We start from the raw sequence: 23,475 nt of genomic DNA, 5'->3' as shown, positions 1-23,475 counted from the left end.
TGTCATTATTTTGGTACCATGTGGATGAGGGAAGTAGAAGTTGACACAAAGGATTGACGTGTCATATATGCTTCCTGATTTCTGGAGAGAAAATCTGGCACTATCCTATTAAACTGTCTTTAGCCTTTTCACCTGTAACTTTGAAGCTGTGGACACCGTCATCCAGAAGATCAAGGCAGATAAAGTGTTCAGGCAATAGGTGCTTCAGAAATACTACCAAAAATCTGTGACGTAAATGCTAAAGTCATTCAAGATGCTTCCGTCATTGATTGCAAACCTGTCATTCTCATTCATGACTCCTAATTGACCAAAGTGGACAGAGAAGTGCTGACCCAACATACTTTACAAAACAAGAAGAGAAGCAGAGATGGAAAAAAGGTCTCAGTCTTGCAACCTTTGGTATTGGCCTGTACAACATCATTGTCCTTCTCAGTGAAATTGTTGGAGAGCTACTAGAAAAGGTAGCATTTTCTAAAAAAGCAGTTGAGACACCAGCTTCTGATTAAATGTTGACAAACATTAAGTTGAAGATACTTGTTGAAAACTTGTTGAAACAGGACAACTGGTAACGTTATACAATAGGAGAATAAATGCAATGAGAAACATGCGCTGCATTCAGAATGCATCCTACGTTGCTTCTTCTGAATCGAAAGCAGACTGAATTCAGAGTGGACTGTTTAGCTAATCTATGTGATTTAGCTATAGGAATTTAACTTTTCTGCTGTAGAGAGTCTTTTTAATGGTACTTTTTCCATTCTCAAATACCAATACTAGCTATAGTAAGTTATTCTTTGACTTAGCATTATTAATTAATTCAACCTCAAACTCATTAGGTGTCTCTGCCAAGAGTACCTCCCTGGAGGATGACTGTTATGCAGTGACATTATTTTTTAAACCTAATTTTTTTTTTATTTGCTTTGTAGACTGTGTGTATAGGGAACATTTCTCTACTGCTTATATACTCCTGAGTACCACTTACGTTTACAGCCTTACTGAGATAGTGGCTGGGCTGTTCAAGGTGTCTCCTTCCTTTATACGCACCTGGGAAAAAGCTAACCCCTCAAGGGAACTGTGGCAAATATAGCTCAGGCCCCATCGCCTGAGCCGTGGGAAATGGGGGCTTGTGATTTCTGGAGGGGTATTTCCTCCCAGGACTTGGGGAACAGCCAGAGCAGGGGCCCATGGTGCTAGCTGAAAACCTCAGTCTTACTTGGTCCAACATCCCATGGTTTGCAGCGATGAACAAGCCACAGAATCATCTGAACAGCTGTACAGCTGCTGCCCCGAGCCTTGCTTTCCACGAGTGTGCCCGCCTCCCCGTCCTCTTGTTACTCACACCCTAAGGACTGCAGCCACAACTAACAACAGGATACAAAAGATTTCCTAGCAAATCTGGCACAAACACGAGCTTTTGCCAGACCTGCCCCTGTGGCTGGCTGTGTAACGTTTTGGGTGGGTTTTGCACACTCAAGCTGTACACACAGTTAACTGAAAGCACACCTTCATTAGGGCACGGGCGCTACTGAAAACCATCCTGCCCATGGGCTGGGGGCAGCTCCTTCGTCCTCGCTGAACATCATCCTCTGCGGCTCTGCACGCAGCCACCTGCGTAGCAATCGGACCCTCGGGTCACATCCAGTCTTATGGCAACTGACGTGTGCTTTGTCACCCAGGGCTGGGATACAAAGACCCCCCTGCTCTGTGAAAGCTCCAACTCAGGGTTGGTTTTTGATAACGGGGGAAGCAGGATAAACAGGGAATGGGATGGTTACTGGTTCAGTGTGGAAAACTGGGCATGGCTGCCATCTCCTGGTGCACGGGGGTGTCTGGGACCCTTTACAAGGATGTTGGCTGAAGGGATGTTCCTTGCTGCAAACAGCTCCCAGAGTCCGGCTCTCAGCAACCCCCAGAACATACCCATCGAAGATCAGGACACTGACATCATTCCCACAGCTGCACACAGCATTACTCCAGGTCAGTACACAGCATCCTTGGACATCACATTGCAATAATAAGAAACAGATTACCATTAAACAATGCAAAGACACACTCCAGGCTCTTGCAAATACAAGGGGGATTTTCAAAGCACGTCATGCTTCCCCACACCCCCCTGCCTTCTCCTTCCCCCACTTGCTCTCTCTCCCTCATGCTGGTACTTGGAAACCAGGACAGAAAGGAGCTTCAGGGTCTTAGAGTCCAGTGCCCTGCTACTTGCCCCTTTAGGAGTTTTTAGCCTAGATGTATTCATGTCCAACATTGTCCTCTAGCTCGAGTCATTTTTTCTCCCCTCCCTGGTGCTGACCCTTTGGTGTTTCTATGAGCAGAAATTTCATTATTTAATCACATATGTATTAAATATTTGCAGTGATGGAAATCAGATTTGGTTTGCAGAAGAAACGTGGAGGGGTTTGGCACCGAAGAGACTGTTCTGACAATGCCAGCAGTGATAAGCAGAGTCTCAGAAGGGGAAGGAGAAAGCAGGTTGCTGCAAGAGCCGAGGTCAGAGCAAAAGGGTAGGCACCAAACTGTGGTAAGTAATTTGAAGGCTGCCTTTGGCTTTTAAACCTATGACTTTCGTCATAGGCAGGTTTCCCTTCAGGCTTCCAAACCAACACCAGATACAGCTCAAAGACCATTGCTGTTGCTGCTGTTGTCGTTATTATTGTGAAGCAGACCAGTGGAAGGACTGATGTGACTGTCAATGCTGACAGCGGTCACCTTCCTGCCTAGAAGGGGCCCGTCTCCTCACACGGGCGAGTGCACCCAAGTTCCAGGGCAGGGAGGATGTTGATGTCTCCACGTTATAATCTTGTTATTAAATCACAGTTAAGAACTATCCTACTCTACAAGCTGGAACAGTGCTTTTACCAGTCCAGAGGGACAGAAGGAGGTGAGAGTAGACCCGCTGTTCTGTGGTTACCTCTATAGCCTAGCAGTGTGGTAGATTCACCTCTACAGCCTAACACACCAGTAAGGGCACAGCAGGGATACAGTAGATTACAAGTTCACTCTGGCCGCTGAAACTGGTGTAAAAAACATCACTGGGCTGTCTTGGAACTGGCATGCTTCCAAATGGACCAGAGAAAAGTTTGTCCTCCTGCCTTCAGTGGGAAAGAGCTGAGCCTTCCGTGAAGAATCATACACACCGGCTAACTCATAAAGGTGAGTGTGCGCACTTCAGTTAATCCGGGCACTTCTGTGCAGCTGAATGACTTGGTGATGCCCAGAGCTGACACCAGCAGTAGCAGAACTGTGACCCACGACAGGGATAGGGATGCCAGAGACCTCTGCTTCATTATGCCCCGGTGTGCAGCTGTAGCAAGAGACTGTCCCCAGGAGGTGTGACGGGGAAGGTGGCGGCAGCAACCTGTGACTGAAGTGTTCACTTCAGAGTCAAGGCTCCACTGTGAGTACGTCACCATCTCTCACACTGCCTCGTTCATCATTTCTGCTTTATCAGGTGTCCTCTTGCTCCCTTTGAGATAGCCCTACACATTACAGGACCGTCACCGCTGTAAAGTTCTTGCCTAATGGGCTAGGATTGCTGCAGTGGGTGTCTGCACAGGGCTGTGCTTGCTGGTTTATGTCCTTTTTCACCTCCCTATATTTACAGTATTAACTTTCTGACTCTTGCTTCCCAAACAAATGTTTTAATTTGCTGTCCCCTGTATTTATGCAGTTTTCTGCCCAACTTTTTGTTTGTTTGTTCCTCCTTCGTAGAAGAGCTAGTCAGTCTTGCTACAGGTCCCAAAAGAGAAACACAGCAGCAATGGGTTCCTGAAAGAGAAATACTAGGGAAGAAAAGAACAAAGTGAGAAGGTGCAATACTTCTCATCTGACACAATCACAGGCCCCAGCTCTCTTCAGCTCTTCCTAGGCCAAATGCGGTTTCTGAGTATTCAGTAGCCCTTTCTGAAGCATAAGCAACTACATTGCTATTCTGAGAAAGGAAATGAAGCAGGTTCTTGGAAATAGCTGAAAGAAGGAACAGCATTTTATGGATGCTTGAACAACTCCAGCTGGAGTGTGATCAAGGTCCCGTGGCCCTACCCCAGTACAAGTGAGTCCAGACAAGAGGCGTGAACCAGAGATATACCCATTTGCTCCATCCTTTCCGAAGTCAAAGTCTGACTGCATATTAATTTTAAAGTACAGAAACATAGTGGCACCTGCCAGCATTTTTTGGTTATTTCATGTGAACTAGCAATGTGTCAGTAATTTCCACACTGCTACGGGTAAAGCCTGCTTGGTGCTACGCTAAGCTGTGAGCAAGATTCTATGATGTTTAAGTATTTCTGGCAAGAGACACAGATTGGTCTTCAGGTCTTGCAGATTTTCTTAAAATGTAAGAGCTTCCATTTTGTACTGGCCATGGATACTACATATTGTTGTATAGCTTTGTGCTGTTGTACTTTGTAGATTCTCAGATGGAATTCAGCAAACTTCTGTGGCATAATGAAGTTTCAAAGTAAGACACAAAGGAAGGTGTTTGTAGATATATATATGTTGATTAGGCTCAAATCGAGCTGCCACGTTCCACAGAAGACCAGTAATTTACAAGTTACGTTGTGGAATGATTATGGACCTTGGTGTACTCAGCTGCGTGTCGATCAAGTGATTTGATTTCTCCTTAAGGAAATAAAGACTTAACACTAAAATGGCCAGAAAGAAAGCATATGATATCCAGCCTGTGGTCCTGGACAGGGGGAAAAAAACTTTAGTCATGCTATACATTGCTTGGAGTAATTTTATCTGGTTAATGTAGGAAACACTCACCAGCCAGCTGCACTCAGCTTTAGATACTCTCTTAGACAGCAGGAGCTGGAGCTGCTTCCTCAGCTTGCAACTTTTCTGGCTGTCTTGATTGTCTGCTAAACATCCAGAGACTGACATGGCCAAAGGGTGCCATAAGCCTTAATCAGCTAGAAGAGATAGGCATGGTTCCTACCAGCCCCTGCCTTATTCTTCAAATAATCATTTGTGCCTGCATGTTGCAGATCCCGGTAGCGGCACATTCTCCGGTGGGATCACACAATGGGCCTCCTGCTTGGAGCGGTTGAGAATCGTGAAACATGGAGCTCCCAACATGATTCATTCAGATGTTTTGCATTATTTGCAGTGCAAACTGAAAACTGCTGCGAGGCCAGCACACCTGTATCTTCTTTTTGCCTTCTGCCTGTAGAGAGAGCTCAGAGCTTTCAATACCTCTTACCTCACCACTCCACTCAGTGTTTCCAGCTGGAAAAGCAGAGACTTTTTGCTGCGTTCCCCAGGTTGCAATGAACAGCTAGGACTCCAGAGTGTGGAATTACATGGGAAGGGTATGTGCCGAGGAACAGAACAAGAAAAGCAAAGTTTTCACAAAGTTGACATTTTCCCTTTTATTCTGTTGTTTCTAGAGTCATAAAAAATAGGGAGAATAAAACCTTAAAATGAAGCAATATAACCCTTAGCAACATAATTGTATTATATTGTAATAAAAGCAGTAATATTATAATATTACATAAGTACTGTAATAGCATAAAGTATTTTTTGAAACATACACACATAGCCATAAAAGTGATCTTCATAAAAAATTCTCAAAAGCAGAATGCATTGCTCCACTTCCTTCTTTGGAACAAATCAGAGCATGAAAAGTGTTACTCACTGGCCTCTCACGAAGGTACTCAGAGAATCTAATTGCAGAATCAGCAGACATTAAAGGCCTGGTCCTGGGGCATGGTCTCCATCCCCACTGGACTCTTGGGAAACCTTGTAAAGACCCAGAGCACTATGTCCTGGCTGCCTGACTGCATCAGCCACACTTCCTGATGGCTTCTCATGTGCTCCTTCTGCTGTGTCCAATACTTAGCAATGCCTAGCCAGTGGTAAAAGCCTTCTCTAGTGGCAGGATGAAGCTCATCGTTCAAGGCTGTTGCAGCAAAAACTGCTAGGGAATGGCTTTTCCAGTCTTGAAAATAACCGTTTGATGCACAGAGTAAGCTTGAAAGCATGCTGCTGATGCTTGTTAGTATTCAGTTCCCTGGCAATGGAGGAAGCCCCTAGCAGGAGGAAAGAACGCAAGCATTAAAAATTAGATGCCAAAAACTTAACTTGTCTCTTCAGTATAATCCAGAGTTTGAAAATACATCAGAGAGGGCTCTGACCTATCTTCAGCATGTTAGGTAATGTCCCTTTGGACACAGCTTTCCAGACAACGGCGTAGCACCTCGGAATTTACTGTGCCATGTAAACCCCTCCTAGAAAGACAGACCACTCAGAAACAGGAGCATTTAAAAGGCGGCAGTTGCATAGCTGAACGCAGGGGAAGTGGAGCTAGATCCTGTGGGAAGGCAGAATTTCGGGGGTTAGAAAGACCTTCTAGAGGTGTCTAGTCCAACGAACAACACGTTTGTGGTGTGGATAACTCCAATACTAGATCTGGTAGCTCAAAGGGAAGTTCTCAGTGTGTCCAGGGATGGTCTGACAGCCTCTCTGGGCACCCGTTGCAGTACAGCACTGCTGTCAGGGGAGACTCTCTTTCTGCCCAGTTGGAATTTCCCTTGTTGCAGCTTGTGCCTATTGCCTCATTTTCTCTCTGTTCAGCTTTGAGGAGAGTCCGGCTTTGTCTTCACTGCCTTTATGTAGTGGAAAACCGCAGTTAGATCCCACTTATCCTTCTTTTCTTTAGGTCTAAACCAGCTGGTTCCCTCAGCAGGGCAAGTGCTCCAGCCCCCTATTGCAGTGGCACTCCACCAAACCCTCTCTGGTTCCTCAGTGTCTTATACCAGGGAGGCCAGGACTTGAAATAACGGTGTGTATTTCTCTGAAGCATGTTGCTGGGACACACTCTCCTCATTACACCTCTGCATAATTAGTACAATGGGGCTGGGTGTTCACAAGGGCTGAGCACCTACTCCTTCCCATTCCTTCTACGGAGGGTCGGTGGTTGGTCAGAACTACTGATAATGCGCCTTATTCAACTTCATTTTAGTGGTGGCTTGAGTTTGGCTGAGACAGCAAAGTCGTGGAGCAAGTGCCTGACTACCAGCATGAGTGTCCCGGTGCCAGCTTCCTAGCCACCAGCATTCTGCAGTAATCCCACGGGGTTGCCAGGGCACAGGGAGGGACAGGTCATTTGTTAGCTGGCTTTTTAAAACCAAGAACTGAAGGGCATATTCGCCTTGTACCGCTGCCCAGGGAACTGTGCTGAGTCAGCTGGAGTTTGTCAGTACTCACAAGCATTTAGCAGACAGCTCTGTTCAGCTCCCTGCTAAGCATCACACTCTGCATTTAATTGTGCATCAGCTGCTAAATTATTTAATCATCTCAGACATTAGGGTACTCAGGAAGGCTGAAAGCCAAGGGAAAAATGTCTCCTAAACGGTTACATTGCATTAACTACTTAGATCAGCTGATTGGATGATGCCACTGACTGCATTCTTCACCTGAATGTCTTAGAATTAGAAAGGTCAGGTCCTGAGGTATTAAAAGACCTACATAAAGTTTGGGATGGATAGAACTAAAATGAAGTCCAGTGTATACATTTTCCTCATCAGAAATAAAACAAGGCATTCATAGCATCCTACAAACAGCTTAGTTTTTCTTCTTCTAGGCTTTAAGCTCCTGCCTGTATTATGTAGTTCTGTGCATTCCTTCCTCTGTCTCCAGTGGTCCATTCCACTAGCCCCAGTGCTACATATTGGGACCAGTCCAAGCAAGAACTTGCTTGCCCCACAAAGGGTGACTGAGCCAGCAAGTTAACTTCAGTCCTAGTCTTCTCTCCTGTTCAGTAGACCACCTTCTCTTTCCTATATAGTAGGATATCAGACCATACAAGTAACTTCTGCAGTTGTATGGATTGCAAGAAATGGGGAATGCAGATCTGTTACACAATACTCTTACGTGTAAACTTTGATCCTGAAAGGGAATCCACCCATCCAGGCTTTTGAACTTGCTCAGAACTTAAATCAGTGGCCCTGTCTTGGGAGGCAAAAGGAGTGTACTTGAATCATGTTTACACAGCTGAAGGAGCTTTTGGGATTGAATAGCTCCGGTAAGCTGCAAGCTAATGAACTTGTAGCTGATCCATGTAAAGGCTTAAAATTATTTACCCTTTCCTTTGTAAAAAAAGCTAAGAGTGTGTATTGCTTTTAGTATTGCTTAATCTCTTCTCTACTCCTGGCCACAAAAGCACAATGTAACAACAGCATAGCCCTTGGCAATCTCTTGCCCACTTGGCCCTCTGTTCATGCAGCATCAAGCCCACGCTTGTTTTTCATACTATTGTTTCTGCCCACACCATTACCAGGACCCACCAAACCTCTTTTTCCTAGGATTTTGCATTACTTTTCACTCTCAGCATTTTATTCAAGTGCCTACTAACCAAAAGGATATGAGACAGCTCTGTTGAATTCAGAAAGATGTATGAAGCGAAGCTCAAGGGCCAATAATCACCTTGTCCATGTTCGTGTGCAACAAATGTTTTCCAGCAGTAACTGTAGTCTGAGAAGAGAGATACTCGGTCACTCCTGATGAAAGACATGCCCATTTCTTTCTGCATGAATATTTTAGCGAGTCACTTCTTTCTCAGTAAAACAATGCTAAAGGAAGATATTCATCTGAGGGTATTCACGCAAGGGAGCAATGATGACTTGCAACTACGCAAACAAGTTAGTGGAAAGAGGAACCAAAACTCTACAAATAGCAATAGGTCGAAAAAGGAGAATTGCCGGAGTGAGAGAGATTACTACAGAGGCTTGGGCAACCCGTATCACAGATAGCACACCAGGACATAAAGCCAGAGCACATTGGCCAAGGGAGAAGTAATCAGTGAGTGGCAGGCTGCTTCGCTGGTAGGGACTGGGAAGGGAAGTGGCACGTGCAATCAGGGCTGCTCAGGCATGTCTTTTGGCAGACTTGCACTTGATCACAGAAGCTTTGGGTAAGACAATAAACTTCTTGCTTCGATCATGAATCTGTCTGACTTATCTCAATGATCAAGGAAAACCTGGAGTGAACACCCTAACATTTAGCAGTTCATATGGATCTTAGTGTTGATGGGATGGCCGGAGCTCCTGTTAGTGCTCTGGTGGTGTAATCCCAGAGACAGATTCCCCAAGATAAGCAATGTCCCTTAAGTTCACATTTGACATGGTAGGTTTTGTAGCTGCACACTCCAGTAGTAAGTACCCAGGCAGATATGTGAGAAAAATCTCTTCAAATGTTCATTACTTTCTGTAGCTACTTGTCTGGACTATTTTTATAGCCGAACATTGACAGGCAAGGAAGATGCACATACAAAAAGACATACATGGAAGACATGTAATCTGTGATGCATCATCTGAAAGTCTCTTTTAGATACGTCTCCTTCTTTTCTCCAGCTATCAAGGGAAACCGCTTACTTGCTGCAGCTGGCAAGCTGATTTGCATATATATGCTAAGAGGGATGGGTTCTATCTTTATCTTATGGGCAGGCTTTTTCACTGTACATAAAGGAGGCATGGATGGCTAGAGAAAGACGTAACTGTCCTTGTTCAGATTTGGCAAGAGGAAATGACCACGCTGGTCCTGCTGCTGTATGGGACTGGGGAAGAAATAAGGCAGAGGAGAGTGGCATTTTTGCACTCTCTAGTCCTCTCCAATGCCAGCCATCACTGCTATTACAAAGCACAACTGCTTGAGAGTGCACATAATCCCAGAACTTTCCATCCAACCTAGACAAAGCCAAAGAGTAGTTGAGTTACCTGCAAGATTCATGATACGTATAGCGACTCCTGTCCGTGCCAGGTTCCTGAGACCTTGCCGGTTACGGATATCCAGGTGCTTGAACAGCTTGGCTGCGTATATTTCCAAGGTCACGTTGGGATGTACCCTCAGGAAGTCCAGAATTCTTTTGGAGCATTTCCCACAGGGCGTAGTAGATAGGACCCAGGTGATGGAGCAAGAAACTGATGGCGTGGCCTTGAAACAATTTTCCAAGAAGTTGACTTCAGCATGTTGGCTAGAATTGTTTGAGCACCAGTTCCTCCAGATGGTACCTCTCCTCCACCTGATTTCATACAGCAGGTAGACCACTTCTGGATGGTGATCAGGCAAATAATTTCTTTTGAAGTCATTTGGCTGTATCTTCCACCTGTGACAAAAGTACTAGCAGTGCAATCATCCCAACACTTCAGTGATGTTTGGTCACATTGTGCAACTCTCAACATCAGCCAAACTTCCCATTCTCAGCCTTTCCCATCACAAATGAGCAGCTTAGAGAATTGCAGTCTAATGATCTAACCCACAGCACCTCCTTGCAAGATGTTGGGAGTGTAAGCAATCCCATCACCACTCTCAGATCAGAACTGGTCAAAGTAGTAAGATAACTGGAAAGGAAGATCAGGGGAAAGGATGGTAAGAGGAAAAGAAAGCACAAGGCTTCTTAGCTTTGCCTGTCTCTAGAAATTGCTATTGGTCCCAGGCAGCACATGGTGATAGAGCTGTAAGTCTTACCCTTGGTTGTTCCTACTGGGTGCAGGATCTATAAAGAAAAGATTTGTGAATCACTCGGGATAGTAGATCAGAAAACAAAATTTCCTCTGCACCTTCTGTCCCGGGCACTTTCAGTCTATGCACTCCCTGCACAGTAGGATAGCCACTCTGGGATGCAGGAGTGGTGGAGTTCTACCTGGGAACTCACGGTTGTTTAAGCTATGCTGTACATGAACCCTTGCTCAATTTAACACATTAGAGTTGATTGTGATCTCACTCAAGTTTAACTTCACTGGTTTCAGCAGTACCATGTCTGCTTTTCCCTGACTAATTGAAGAGCAGAATCAAATATCTTCTCCCTTTGTATCTTCCAAACACTTCTACTAGGCAAAACTTTAGCTATTTTCCTGTTGGTACTCCTAATGTCAATCTAGACAAAAACATTTTCACAGCCAAGGGTTCCTCCTTTTCTTCGTATGAAACTGTTTCAAAAGCTGATAGAGGTTTTATCGGTGCCAAGGAAAAAATACCAGTGCAGAAAGGAGGGTGATTTCTAACAAATACCTGTGGGGTGGCATCAGAGACCTGTCTAATTATACACACTGTATCTCTCATAGTGGCAAAGCAGCTTGACCCTATGACTCCTTCATACCTTCCCAGCTGAAGTTTCTAGATGAAAACAATCGCAGATGATCAAAGCTAGTTATTTCTTTTGTAAAAGTCCATCCATAGCAAACTTAAGGAACTGAGAACACTCGTTTTGTTGAAGAAAATAATTAATTTGCTTAGAATTAAATACTAAAGGCACTTTTCCATAGCTCTTGGCTCTTCAAATGAGGACTTTTGAAATATACCCAGTGAAATTACATTTCAGCAGGAATAAAATAGTCTTCCACATCAACAGAGACCTGATCAGCTCCTTGCACAACCTTATTGCACTGGTAGTTTAAAAGGCATTTTCTAGTTTTTTATTGCATTAAAACCAAAACAAGTGAAAAGATAAGCCAACTAATTTACTCCATTCTTAATTGCCTTTGAGATCTCTTTCCACATCAAGAGGTCTTTTGGCTTTTGAACTCTTCCTGCCTAATGTCACATCAGGGTTAACAAAATTACATCAATATTTTGAAGCTGAACCTAAGACTCAAGGTAGGGTAATGCATTCAAACAAATAACACCCACAAATCCACACAAAGTGTCTCCTGTGTACCTTCACGTGCCAGCACACACATTTGTCTGTACCCACCTGTTCCTTAGATATAACTACAGTAAATAGCTACACTGAACATGGAGAAATAGACCAGCTTTTCACACACATGTACTTACCTCTGTCAGTGACAGCAGCCATGGGTAATTCTCAGTCTGCCACCTCTTGCACGATGGATGCGCCTTTATTAGTCGTATGTTTGTTTTGGTTTCTATTCCCAAAGACTGAAATCGGGATGTCAGTAATGTTGCTCAGCCGAATATTTCCTCATGGTGACTTGCTTTTACGCAAATGAACTATCCCACTGAGTGAAACAGAAAGTAAGATCCTGGAAAAAAAAAAAAAGGACTGCAAAAGAGTGGGTCTGGGGATGTAGGTAAAGTTGCTTGCTAGAAGCTGGAGTTATTTGATGAGCTGTCTTTTTTGCAGTGCAGGACCGCAATTGTAATTCTTTATTACCGCTAGCCCCCGGGCAGAAAAGTAACTCTTCTCTGGTCACCCCAATGCACCAAAAGAGAAAGAGCATCTACACAAATGGCATTAAGTCACATAGCTGTGACGTGGCAGACAACTTTTCTGGCACTTAGATAGATCATCAGAAAGTTGAGCAGAACCAGGTGGAGTGGGAAACAGACGTCATCTGCAAAGGCTTGTGCTTTTATGGATCTCCAGCAGGTGGTGACGGTTACTGCCATTTCCCTTCATGGGACCATTCCGTGGAGTTCCAAGGACCACTCGCGCACCCTTGAACCTCAAGCAAGGAAGATCCTCAATGTGTGTGGGGGCACATTTACAGCTGTGGTCAGCGACTGGGGAGATGCTCAAGCTAACTCGAAGCAAGCTGCCCAGCCTCCAGGAGAACTATGGTGGTGGATAGCTTGTTGTGGGGGAACACCCAGATATTTATGAAACTTCACAACAGAGAAGAGCTCTGTACTCATGTGGACGCCTTGGAACCAGGACCTGAACCAGCATGTGAGGATCTGCAGAAGCTATTAGTCATGGCAGTGCAGTTCTCTGATGTAAAAGGAACAGACTTTTTCCAATGTCCTGAGAAATCTGCTCAACATTGTGCACTGGTCCTCACCTTCCTGTGATCCGTTCTGTAACTCACACAAGGTGCAGCAAAAATTATTTCCCATTTCACCTGAAAAACGAGTGAAACAATGCTATGCTAGTTGCTAGTGAGAAGCTTTCCTGTGGCTGACACACCCCAAACTGGCTTGCAGAACAAAAGGATTACAAAAGAATTCTTCGCACGGCTTAGCTAGAAATGGCCATGCTAAGTCAGTTTCTGTCAGAATTCCCCCTGGTTTTGTGACACAAATATTTTGTGGCTTGATGCAAGCTGCAGAAATAGATCCCTGGTGAGCCACCATCCAGTAATGCACGCTCCCTGAGAACAAAGCCGTCGCCTTCCTCAGTGCCAAGTCTGGCTTGGGACTGTGAAGCCAGGAGAGAGATTTATTTGTACCCTCTGCGGCCAGCCCTCAGTATTGCATTGTCAAAAAATATTCAGTTCCCTGCAAGGGCAAAGCAAACAGAAGTGAACACGAACAGTGGAGTACGGGCGCAGGAGGAGTTCGGGCACTGGCAGGACTCGGTGAAGGAGGAGACATGGCTATCTGGCAGCGCAGTGCCAGCACAGGATCTGCCTTCGGGGCCTCTGCTGCTGCAAGGTCAGCGCTGACTTCACCCCACAGAATTGTTCCCTAGCTGTTGCATTAGTTCATATCTGAGGAAAAGTGAATGGGATCAACTCACTCAGAGGCTTCTTGAAACAAAAAAATGTTTTACCAATGTGTTTTGGAGTTCATGGACATGATACTCAGTAAGGCCAGAAACGCATCAACACTAAAGTATTCTCTTCATTTCCGTCTCTTCGCAGCAGATATATACAAACATGCAATTGTAAATTAAGCTTTGAGATGCTTAGTCAGAGCTGCAACAAATGGCTTGATTAGCAGCAGTACTCAGTAGCAGTAGTTCCTGGTATAAAATCAGCCATGCGCCACAGAAAGCAGAGACACAAAAAATCAGTCAAAGCAGAAGCAGGGAATTTGCAGTGCAACACTTCCAGGTGTTTCCAGGAAGTTGAATATGCTCTATAAGATGGTTGGAAAATGGAAAGGGGGGGGGGGGGGAAGAAATGCCATTCTGTTGTTCCTCCTAGCCTAATATAAGGAGAGGAATCCCTCTCAAATCTGGCAGCTGGTTTAACCCTAACAAAATCAGGAAGACAAGGTTACCTCACAAATGAATTTTCATGCTTCTAGAACTTGTACATCCCGTCTATGGGGACCAGACTTCAGAGGATGATGATAACCTCCAGAAGGGTGGTATATCTGGGTGGGAAAATTTTCTTGGCCTTTATGAGCAAACAGCAGTAACCCAGTATGCCTTTAGGTTGCTACATGTCCGTAGCAAGGGTCACATATATGTGTTGGACCTCATATTACTCAGTGTGACCAAAATATTTTCTTCTCTTTTTCCTCCTGTTCTTACGATGTAGTATAATTTAGTTTAGCTTTGCAACTATGTTGTTTTTTCTTTAATCACTATGGAGAGATTGCTAACCAACTTTAGTTGTGTAATTTTATGGCAAGAGGGAAAGAGTCATCTAAAACTTGTGGTAGATGAGAAGACTGTTGTACAGGTAACTATTGAAACAAACTTGGTCTCTCCACGTAAGGGAAGTAAATTGAGGTTCAGTGTGCAGTCAGCTGTAACCATAGGGTCAACTATTGTTTGAGACCTCTTAGAAGACTCTAAAGTACCTGTAAGGAGCATGCGTGACATTTATTCAACATAGTACCACCTACTGAATGAGTATGTATGATTTTTCTGAGAAATATAATGCATAAACATATGTGTGGACTACAGAATTTTGCATGAATGAAACATATGGCATGCAGGTCAGGTGGAGTGAGCCCCCGTGTATCCAATGCAATAAAGGAATGCCTGCTTCTTAATTCTATATTGGTGTTAAGGAGTTTTCTTATTCCCATTTTCAGTGACACTGTCAGTTATCTCCCCTTACAGAAGTTGCTTAAGATAATATTAGAGATAAATGTGAAGGTGGTTTGTAATGCTGAGCTATTGGTAACATCTGAATATATCTCATCCACTCCAACAAATGGATATTTTTTTAAAATAACCACCACCCTCATATGCATACCTCCTGAGCATAAACGCATTTTAGAGGAACATACACAGCAAAGGGCTCACAGAACGGTGGGTGGACATACACTCACTCATAACTCTTTTAGCCACCAAGTTCCTTAGACCTTCAAAATAATATTCCTTTTTGTGGTAGCAGAGCCATGCTGTATACAGATGACCAGATTCACAGTTTCTTCAGAACACTTTGCAGAGGGACTCCAGGACATACACTAGGTGAGAGAGAGGTGGACAGAGCAACAGGGAGCTAGCTCAATACAGATATCTCCTGGGAGTAACAGTCCTGCATGACATATATTATTATATATGCATGTCATATTTGCATGATATATATGCATGCATACATGCATGACAGTATTACAGTAGTGGCATCTACTGGATGTGCCACCCCTTAACTGACCTCGCTGAGCCAGCTTTGTCTTGAGAGAGCAGGCACGTCGTTTGCAATTTTTCTCAAATGTCTTTTGGTTTATCTGACATTCGGAACCCAGGAGGTACATCTGGTCATGCCAACCCCAGCATCACACTGAACAATTTTACTCAGCATAAAACACAAATTTGAACCGAGACAGAACTTATAGAAACAGAAACATGTGGAAGAAATTAGGAAAGACAGGCAGGTTAGAGAGAAGAAAGAGAAGCCCAGAAGAAGGGAAGTTAAATCAGACACCATAGAAGACAAAAAGTGACAAGGTTTATATCAGCCATAATCCTAATTTGCACATGTCTGAGGATTTTACAGGTACTGAGCTTTCTATTCTCTGGCTGAATGATCTACTGGAAAGAGGTGAGAATCACCTGGTGGGAGTCTGGAAACAAGGGGGAAGGCAAAACTTAGATGTGACTAAAAGCTTGGGGCTCATGCCACAGAGGCTTAGATCTCAGTCTCCACTTACAAACTGCCTCCTGGACTTAATTTGGAATGGTAAATTTTGTGTTCAAGTGTTCTGCTGCTGGGGTATTTGACAGTGAAAGGAAAATCCACTGTATGTTTGTTTGGATTTAATGGAGTTGTCTCAGTAGATATCTACATTTTTATGGGGGAAAAAAAAACCACTCAGAGCCTTTGGAGATTTACTCTGTGAACTTTAAATTTTAAAAAGAGCTAAAATGTGTCTCTGTGTGTCTATGAATATATATGTACAAGTACACACTCACACAGATATTTACATATTTGTGTATGCATAATAATGCAATAATGCATATAAAACCAAGTTGTAGATACAGAGATACACATCCTTAGCAGCATATGAGTTTACAACTCTGACCCATAAGCACACCCACCCATGGCCTTTTTATCTCTCCTCACACTTCTACTCTCCTTTCCTCTGCAGGTTACACAGCTGCATCATACTTCACTGAGACTCTCGTTCAGTTTCCATATGTGAAAACTGAAACGTAAGAGGTAAGATAACTGATGAAGCCCTGCTAATGCTGGGTGAGCTTTATGAGTCTGACTCTGAACAATGAAGTGGAATGGCAGCCAGCCACGAGGGTGTGTGGGCTGAGCCCTGACCCAGGCAAGGTGGAGAACAGGTAGTTAGTGGTAAGGACTTACCTGTGTGCTTACCTCAGTAATAATTTTTTCTTAGCTAAACATCCTAATATCCTTGTAATCTAATGTTTTCATATTAATTGGTGAGGCTATATAAATCAGAGAAGCGGATCAAATATATTTCATGGGGAGTCAGTGTGAAAAAAAGAAAAGCTGCAAGTGACCGTATCTGTATTTTGGAATATGATTTTCTACTCTAAGCAGTCTTTCTACAGCCATCTCACACTACTTTGCATCACAGAAGTGCTGTATTTTTATCTTTCTGGTTTTGCCACTTTTCTACCTCTTTGCTTCAACGTATGTGCTGCCAAAGCACTTGGCAGAACAATAAATATCCCAAACCCAGTGGACATCCGAGTGTCCATACTCCTTTTGAGAGGCTGAGTCTGGCATACAGTCATCACACAACTGGCATGGTTTTAAATAGCAAGGGGAACAACAAAACCTGGTGGGCTTCACTTGAGAGAAAGCAGTGATTCATCTGTTCCTTCTCTATTACTTGTACTGGAGAGAGTGTTCAGAGTAGCTCCCGGAACTTTCAGCACTGAGCTATTGCTCAATGGCAGCCATATGGTTAAGCTCTCCCCAGAATTCACCTGTAATCTGTAGCTCCCATGGGAGGTTGTCCTAGTTTCAACTGGGAGAGAGTTATATTTCTTCTTAGTAGCTGGTGCAGTGCTGTGGTTTGGATTTGGTGTGAGAACAATGTTGATGGCATGCTGATATTTTTAGTTGTTGCTGGGTGATGTTTATCGTTATCAATCAAGGACTTTTCAGTTTCTTGGGTCTTGTCAGCAAGAAGACTGGAGGGGCACGGGAAATTGGGAGGGGACATGGCCAGGATGGCTGACCTGAACTAGCCAAAGGGATATTCCATACCATATGACACCATGCTAAGTATATAAACTGGGGGAAGAAGAAGGAAGGGGAGAGACGCTGGGCGTTATGGCGTTTGTCTTCCCAAGTAACCATTACATGTGATGGAGCCTGGCTTTCCTGGGGATGGCTGAACACCTGCCTGCCCATGGGAAGTAGCGAATGAATTCCCTGTTTTGCTTTGCTTGCATGTGGGGCTTTTGTTTTACCTATTAACCTATCTATCTCAATGTGGATAACTGGCTAGCTGAAAAAGTTCACATAGACATAGTCCAGCTGGCTGGACAAAAATGCACATCGCTCTCAGCTTATCTGAATTAAAGCAAAAGTTACACAATAAGAGGAAGATTGCGGTGGGAAAAGAATGTTGCAGGTGGGAACAGATAACTACAGAAGAGAAACTAGGGGCGGGCTTGGTATTTAGGCAACTAACCAATAATGAGCTTAACTTTTGTAATATGTATGAGCTGATTATAACAAGGCATAAAAGGTGACTGTAAGGGACAATAAACGAAGTCTGCTGATCACTCATATTGAGTGACTGTGTCTTCCCTCCATCGCGACATCTCAGTCCGTGACTTTCCTCACTTTCACTCTTCTGATCCTCTCTCCCATCCCACTGTTGGGGGTAACGAGTGAGTGACTGCGTGGTGTTTAGTTGCTGTCTGGGGTTAAACCACAACAGAGGTAGAACCTCCACCAAAAGTAGAAAATGTCCCCCAGAACGAGGCATTAGAACTGTTGGGCACCATCAAGGATGGAGTCAATTTTCTTCACAGCAGCCTGTATGGTGCTGTGGTTTAGCCTGGTGACCAAAGAGTGTTGATAACACACCAACTTTTAGCTATTGCTGATCAGCACTTGCACGGTGTCAAGGCTTTCTCTGTTTCTGACTTTGTCAGAAAGTCAGAAAGTGGGTAGGCTGGGGATGAACAAGGTGTTGGGAGGGAGCACAGCTGGGGCAACTGACCATAGGGATCTTTCATGTCACCTCACCATATGCTCAACAATAAAACTCAGGGAGATTTTTTCTGAAGTTGCTGTTGCTTGGTCACTGGCTGGTCATCAGTCTGCTGGTGGTGAATGACTGCCTCTGCATCATTTGGGATGTCTTCTCTTTTTTTCCCCTTCACTCATTAAACTGTCTTTATCTTGATGCATGAGTTTTCTCACTTTTGCCCTTGTGATTCTCTCCTCCATCCCATGGGGCAGGGATAGGGGAGAGCAAGCAGCTGTGTGGTGCTTAGCAGCCTGCCAGGGTTAACCCACCTCACCATCTTATGTTCACAAGTAGGCTAGAAATCCACCCTACTGGGCTATCCACAGGTAAGCTGCTAAAGAGATCTTGTAAGATCTTCAAAAGACTCCAGAGACATGGGGTTGCTCTGCCAGGATCTTCATGATTCAGGCCCTGTGTTACTATGTAAGTGGTCTCTCCAGCTAACATCCAGCTAACATCCCTTCTCCTGTCACTGGCATGGAGCAGGACTGTGAGATAGGAACCTGTGTGTTTAAGCAGCAGTAAGTTCTTTATGTATTCTTTATAGCAGAGGCAGGACAACCTTCAGGGGACTGTCCATCAGTAGTCTTCACAGTTTTGAACTTGAACAGTCATGGCATGTGGTGCAGATCCAGGGGACACATGGTACAGCTGTGAGATAACCCTTTGAGGGATAAGATTCAAAGAATGCAGCTGAAGCAGTGGGTCCTGGCTACCTTTTTCCAGGTTGAATCTGTTGCGTAGGCCAGTCAGCAGTGCAAGGAGAAGCCGCACCTGCTGCAGTGATAGTTATGGATTGTGTTCTTTGCATCTGAGTAGATCTTAACAGAAGTGAGGGATTAAAAGGTGGGTATGGGGCTAAGCAGTGTTTGTGAGCAGCAGATGCCAGAAGTGGAAAACAAATGAGATTGGAATCAAGATGTAGCAGGGAACTGTGAGGGTGGGAGGGCAGACCTTACACCCCAAAATCCACCTGAGCTGTCATGGTTCTCTCAGATGAGTACACCCAACGGTAAATGCTCATCAGACCCAGCTATGAAAGTGGCCTGAAAACAATCTCCAACTACCCAGATAGGCTTGTCCCTGGTGCTATGGATTAGGCATTTGCTGATCAAGATGTTGCTATGGAAAGACCTCACTGTGGGGTAGACCCACAATCCAGATGGTAGTTGTAAGCAGATGGAGTTACGGTACAGTGTCTCAGCAATCTGCCCTGTCACAATTTTCCTGTCTTATGTTAGAGAAGTCATACATGATGCTGACAGAGAAGCCCTGCCAGATCTCACTACTACAGTTAAGACAGATTGCCAATTTGGAGGCTGACACAGTTACTGCTTGTCTTGTAAGACAGGCAGGGCTGCAGGATGAGGAACATATCCATCTGCACACCCTTTGCCACAGCCTACTGCCCAGTCCACAATCCATCTTCTTTCATCAGAGACACTTAAACTGAGACTCTCTGCCTCCCACCACCATGGCTAAGGTTCAAGGATGAAAGGACTTCATTTGGCAGGAAAACTGCTCTTGGTTTAACCAGGTACATGGTAGCAGTGGATGCGGTGTAAACAAGGCGATGCCAGTGCAAAACACTGTGGCTCTGCATCACATCTCTGGGGCTGCAGATCAGGAAGCAGAGCTGAGCCAGATTCCCAAAGCCACTTTGGGGAGATGAAACTGGCTGCTCCCTGGGTCTTTTCAGAGCTCCGGGATGCCACCAAGTGACCATCCAGCTGCACAGGCAGAGTGGCACATATAGAGCGTGCTGGCATAAGAGCTCTTGATCTGAAGGAAAGAGTCCAGGCCAAAACAGTGATGGAGCTCAAATTCCTTCAGTGCCCGAGAGATCTGAGCCTCAGCAGAGATGCTGTGGGGAGGGACACAGACAACAGCTAGCAGCAATAGCAGCAACTTTATCCAGTCAGGAAACAAACTGTGAGAAGAGCAGTTGTCATGCTGTGTGACAGGCAGGACGCTGGCTTGGGCTGGAGCTGGAGAAGATGCGAGCAAACCAGGTAGACAGAATGGGGTGCTGGAGGAGGCCTTACTCTACATATCATCCATAACCTCTAAATGGATGAGTTTAAGCACAAATTTCAGTCCACAGGAGACTAAAATGTCACATGCCTCAAGCAGGGAACAGAAAGTGCAAAGGGACTAGCAGTGACCATAGAGGTGCTACTTGGGACTGGATTCAGGACCTTCTGTTTCTCTGTACATGCCAGCTACAACATATCCAAGTACAGAACACCATGCTTCAGATCCAGGATCTTTTTCCCAGCCTCATATGCATGTGCCACATGGTTAAATGGCAGTGCTCCAGCCAGCTATGGCAGCAATAGGAGTGTTCTCCTGTTTCATGACTTGGCTTTTGTTTCTGCCAGTTCAAGAGAGATGATTTCTGATTTCTAAGCTACTATTGAGAAATACTGCTTAGCTGCATCATTGATATTTGGCCTATCAGGTCTTATTTGGTGTGTTTGGTTTTGCTATTACATTAGATACAGCATTCTGTATTTCATTTCCTTGTTCTCCCTCCACACACACACACCCCGGGGAGAACCGAACTGACTGTGAGGTCTCTTCTTGCTTACTGTTTGACCACAGACTGATTTACTAGGCAAATGTGACTCAAAAAGAACAACCTGAAATAAAAATGCCATCACAGTGTTATAGATAAGCAGAATCTAGACAACTGACCAGGTGTCCAGAGCCACTGTTTTGTGTGACCAAGTCACAGCCACTCTTGCTAGACACTGCTAGGATGCTGCAAGGACCAGCTGCTCCCTAAGGGAAGGGGAGTCCCGTCAAGCAAGATAAAGCAGAAAGCAAGGAAGGAGCCTGATAGCCAGGGCCCATTCCAGTGTACCTAAAAAAAGAGAGCAGGGCAGGCCTAGGGCTAGCAGCCAGGATCAACCAGGAGTCCAGATTTTCAAGCAAGTTACAATCATAGAATCATAAAATCATTTAGGTTGGAAAAAAACTTTAAGATCATCGAGTCCAATCATTAACCTAACACTGCCAAGTCTACCCTAAACCATGTCCCCAAGCACCACATCTACACATCTTTTGAATACCCTGGACAGCCTGTTTCAATGCTTCACCCCTTCAGTGAAGAAATTTTTCCTGATACCCAATCTAAACCTCTCCTGGTGCAATTTAAGGCCATTTCCTCTCGTCCTGTCGCTTGTTATCTGGGAGAGGAGACCAACACTCACCTGCCTGCAACCTCCTTTCAGGCAGCTGTAGAGAGCAATAAGGTCCCCCCTGAGCCTCCTTCTCTCCAGGCTAAACAACTGCAGTTCCCTCAGCTGCTTCACATCAGACTTGTTCTCCCAGCCCTTCACCCGCTTCGTTGCCCTTCTCTGGACACGCTCCAGCACCTCAAGGTCCTTCATGTTGTCAGGGGCCCAAACCTGAACACGGTATTTGAGGTGCAGCCTCACAAGTGCTGAGTACAGGGGGAAGATCCCTGCCCTGGTCCTGCTGCCACACTATTTCTGACAGAAGCCAGGATGCTGTTGGCCTTCTTGGCCACCTGGGCACACCACCGGCTCATGTTCAGTTGGCTGTTAACCAACACCCCCAGGTCCTTTTCCCCCAGGCAGCTTTCCAGTCACTCTTCCCCAAGCCTGTAGTGTTGCATGGGGTTGTTGTGACCCAGGTGCAGGACCTGGCATTTCTCCTTGTTGAACCTCATACAATTGGTCTCAGACAATCAGTCCAGCCTGTCCAGATCTCTCTGCAGAGCCTTCCTGCCCTCAAGCAGATCAACAGTCCTGTCCAACTTGGCATTGTCTGGAAATTTCCTGCAGGTGCACTCGATCCCCTTGTCCAGATCATTAATAAAGATGTTAGACAGAACTGGCCCCAGTACTGAGCCCTGGGGAACACCACTGGTGACTGGTCACCAACTGGATGTAACTCCATCCACCCCAACTCTTTGGGCTTGGCCATCGGCCAGTTTTTTTACCCAGCGAACAGTACATCCATCTGAGCCATGAGCAGCCAGTTTCTCCAGGAGAATGCTGTGGGAGATAGTGTCAAAGGCCTTACTTACTAAAGTCTAAGTAAATGGCATCCACAGCCTTTCCCTTGTCCACTAAGCAGGTCACCTTGTCATAGAAGGAGATCAGGTTAGTCAAGCAGGACCTGCCTTTCAGAAACCCATGCTGACTGACCTTCGTCATCTGGTTGTCCTTCTGCACATGCTGTGGGACAGCACGCAAGATGATGTGCTCCATAACCTCCCGCAGCACCGAGGACAGACTGATAGGCTTGTAGTTGCCCAGATTCTCCTTCCTGTCCTTCTTGTAAGTGGGCCTCCCATTTGCTAACCTCCAGTCAGCCGGGACCTCCCCAGCTGGCCAGGACTAATAAATGATTGCAAGTGGTTTGGTGAGCACTTCTGCCAGCTCCCTCAGCACCCTTGGGTGGATCCCATCCAGCCCCATAGACTTGTGTCTAAGTGGTGTTGCAGGTTGCTGACCATTTCCCCTTCGATTATGCAGGCTCCATTCTGCTCCCTGCACCTGTCTTCCAGCTCAAGGGGCTGGGTACCCGGAGAAGAACTGGTCTTACCATTAAGAACTGAGGCAAAGAAGGCATTAAGTACCTCAGCTTTTTCCTCATCCTTTGTCACTATGTTTCCCCTCACATCCAATGAAGGATGGAGATTCTCCTTAGCACTCCTTTTGTTGCTGATGTACTTATAGAAACATTTTTCTTGTCTCTTATGGCAGTAGCCAGATTAAATTCTAGTTCGGCTTTGGCCCCTCTAATTTTCTCACTGCATAACTTCATGACATACTTGTAGTCCTCCTGAGTTGTCCGACCCTTCTTCCAAAGGTCACAAACTCTTCTGTTTTTCCTGAGTTCCAGCCAAGGCTCTCTGTTCAGCCAGGTTGGTCATCTTCCCTTCCAGCTTGTCTTCCAGCACACGGGGATGGCCTGCTCCTGTGCCTTTAAGGTTTCCTTCCTGAAAAATGTCCAGCCTTCCCGGAAGCCTCTGCATTCAGGACTGCCCCCCAAGGGACTCTCAGTCTCTTAAACAGGTCAAACTCTGCCCTCCAGAAGTTCCAAGGCAGCAGCCCTGCTCATCCCCCTCCTTACTTCCCTGAGAAAGGAAAACTCTTATTTTATGACTGCTGGGCTTAAGACGGTCTCCAACCCTCACATCACCCACAGCTCCTTTATTCACAAACA

At 45.2% G+C, this 23,475-nt stretch overlaps 1 protein-coding gene across 10 annotated transcripts; it reads right to left on the bottom strand.

Annotated features, from left to right (window-relative positions):
• Positions 1–130: 130 nt before the first annotated feature.
• LOC308066454 (C->U-editing enzyme APOBEC-1-like) lies at positions 131–22,046 on the bottom strand. Of its 10 annotated transcripts, none has more exons than XR_013929158.1 (6): positions 11,782–11,990; positions 10,477–10,504; positions 9,726–10,114; positions 8,366–8,484; positions 5,213–5,395; positions 1,997–3,791 (listed from the first exon to the last, which is right to left on the bottom strand). XR_013929158.1 is itself a non-coding variant. In XM_080393745.1 (5 exons), exons 1-5 carry the CDS (start codon positions 11,801–11,803, stop codon positions 1,976–1,978), a joined length of 573 nt encoding a protein of 190 aa, XP_080249871.1. In that variant the 5' UTR covers positions 11,804–11,990; the 3' UTR covers positions 131–1,975. The 10 variants fall into 10 exon arrangements, 8 of the variants coding, with proteins under 8 accessions (XP_080249871.1, XP_080249868.1, XP_080249864.1 ...); XR_013929159.1 differs by lacking the exon at positions 5,213–5,395 and adding an exon at positions 4,777–5,176 and having other exon boundaries at positions 8,437–8,484; XM_080393745.1 differs by lacking the exons at positions 1,997–3,791; positions 5,213–5,395 and adding an exon at positions 131–1,990.
• Between the last annotated feature and the right edge of the window lie 1,429 nt (positions 22,047–23,475).

The sequence above is a fragment of the Falco punctatus genome (genome assembly GCF_963210335.1).
Source record: "Falco punctatus genome assembly, chromosome: 6".
Taxonomy (NCBI): domain Eukaryota; kingdom Metazoa; phylum Chordata; class Aves; order Falconiformes; family Falconidae; genus Falco; species Falco punctatus.
The sequence above is the reverse complement of the archived record's forward strand: the minus strand, read 5'-3'. Positions and strand labels throughout refer to the sequence as shown.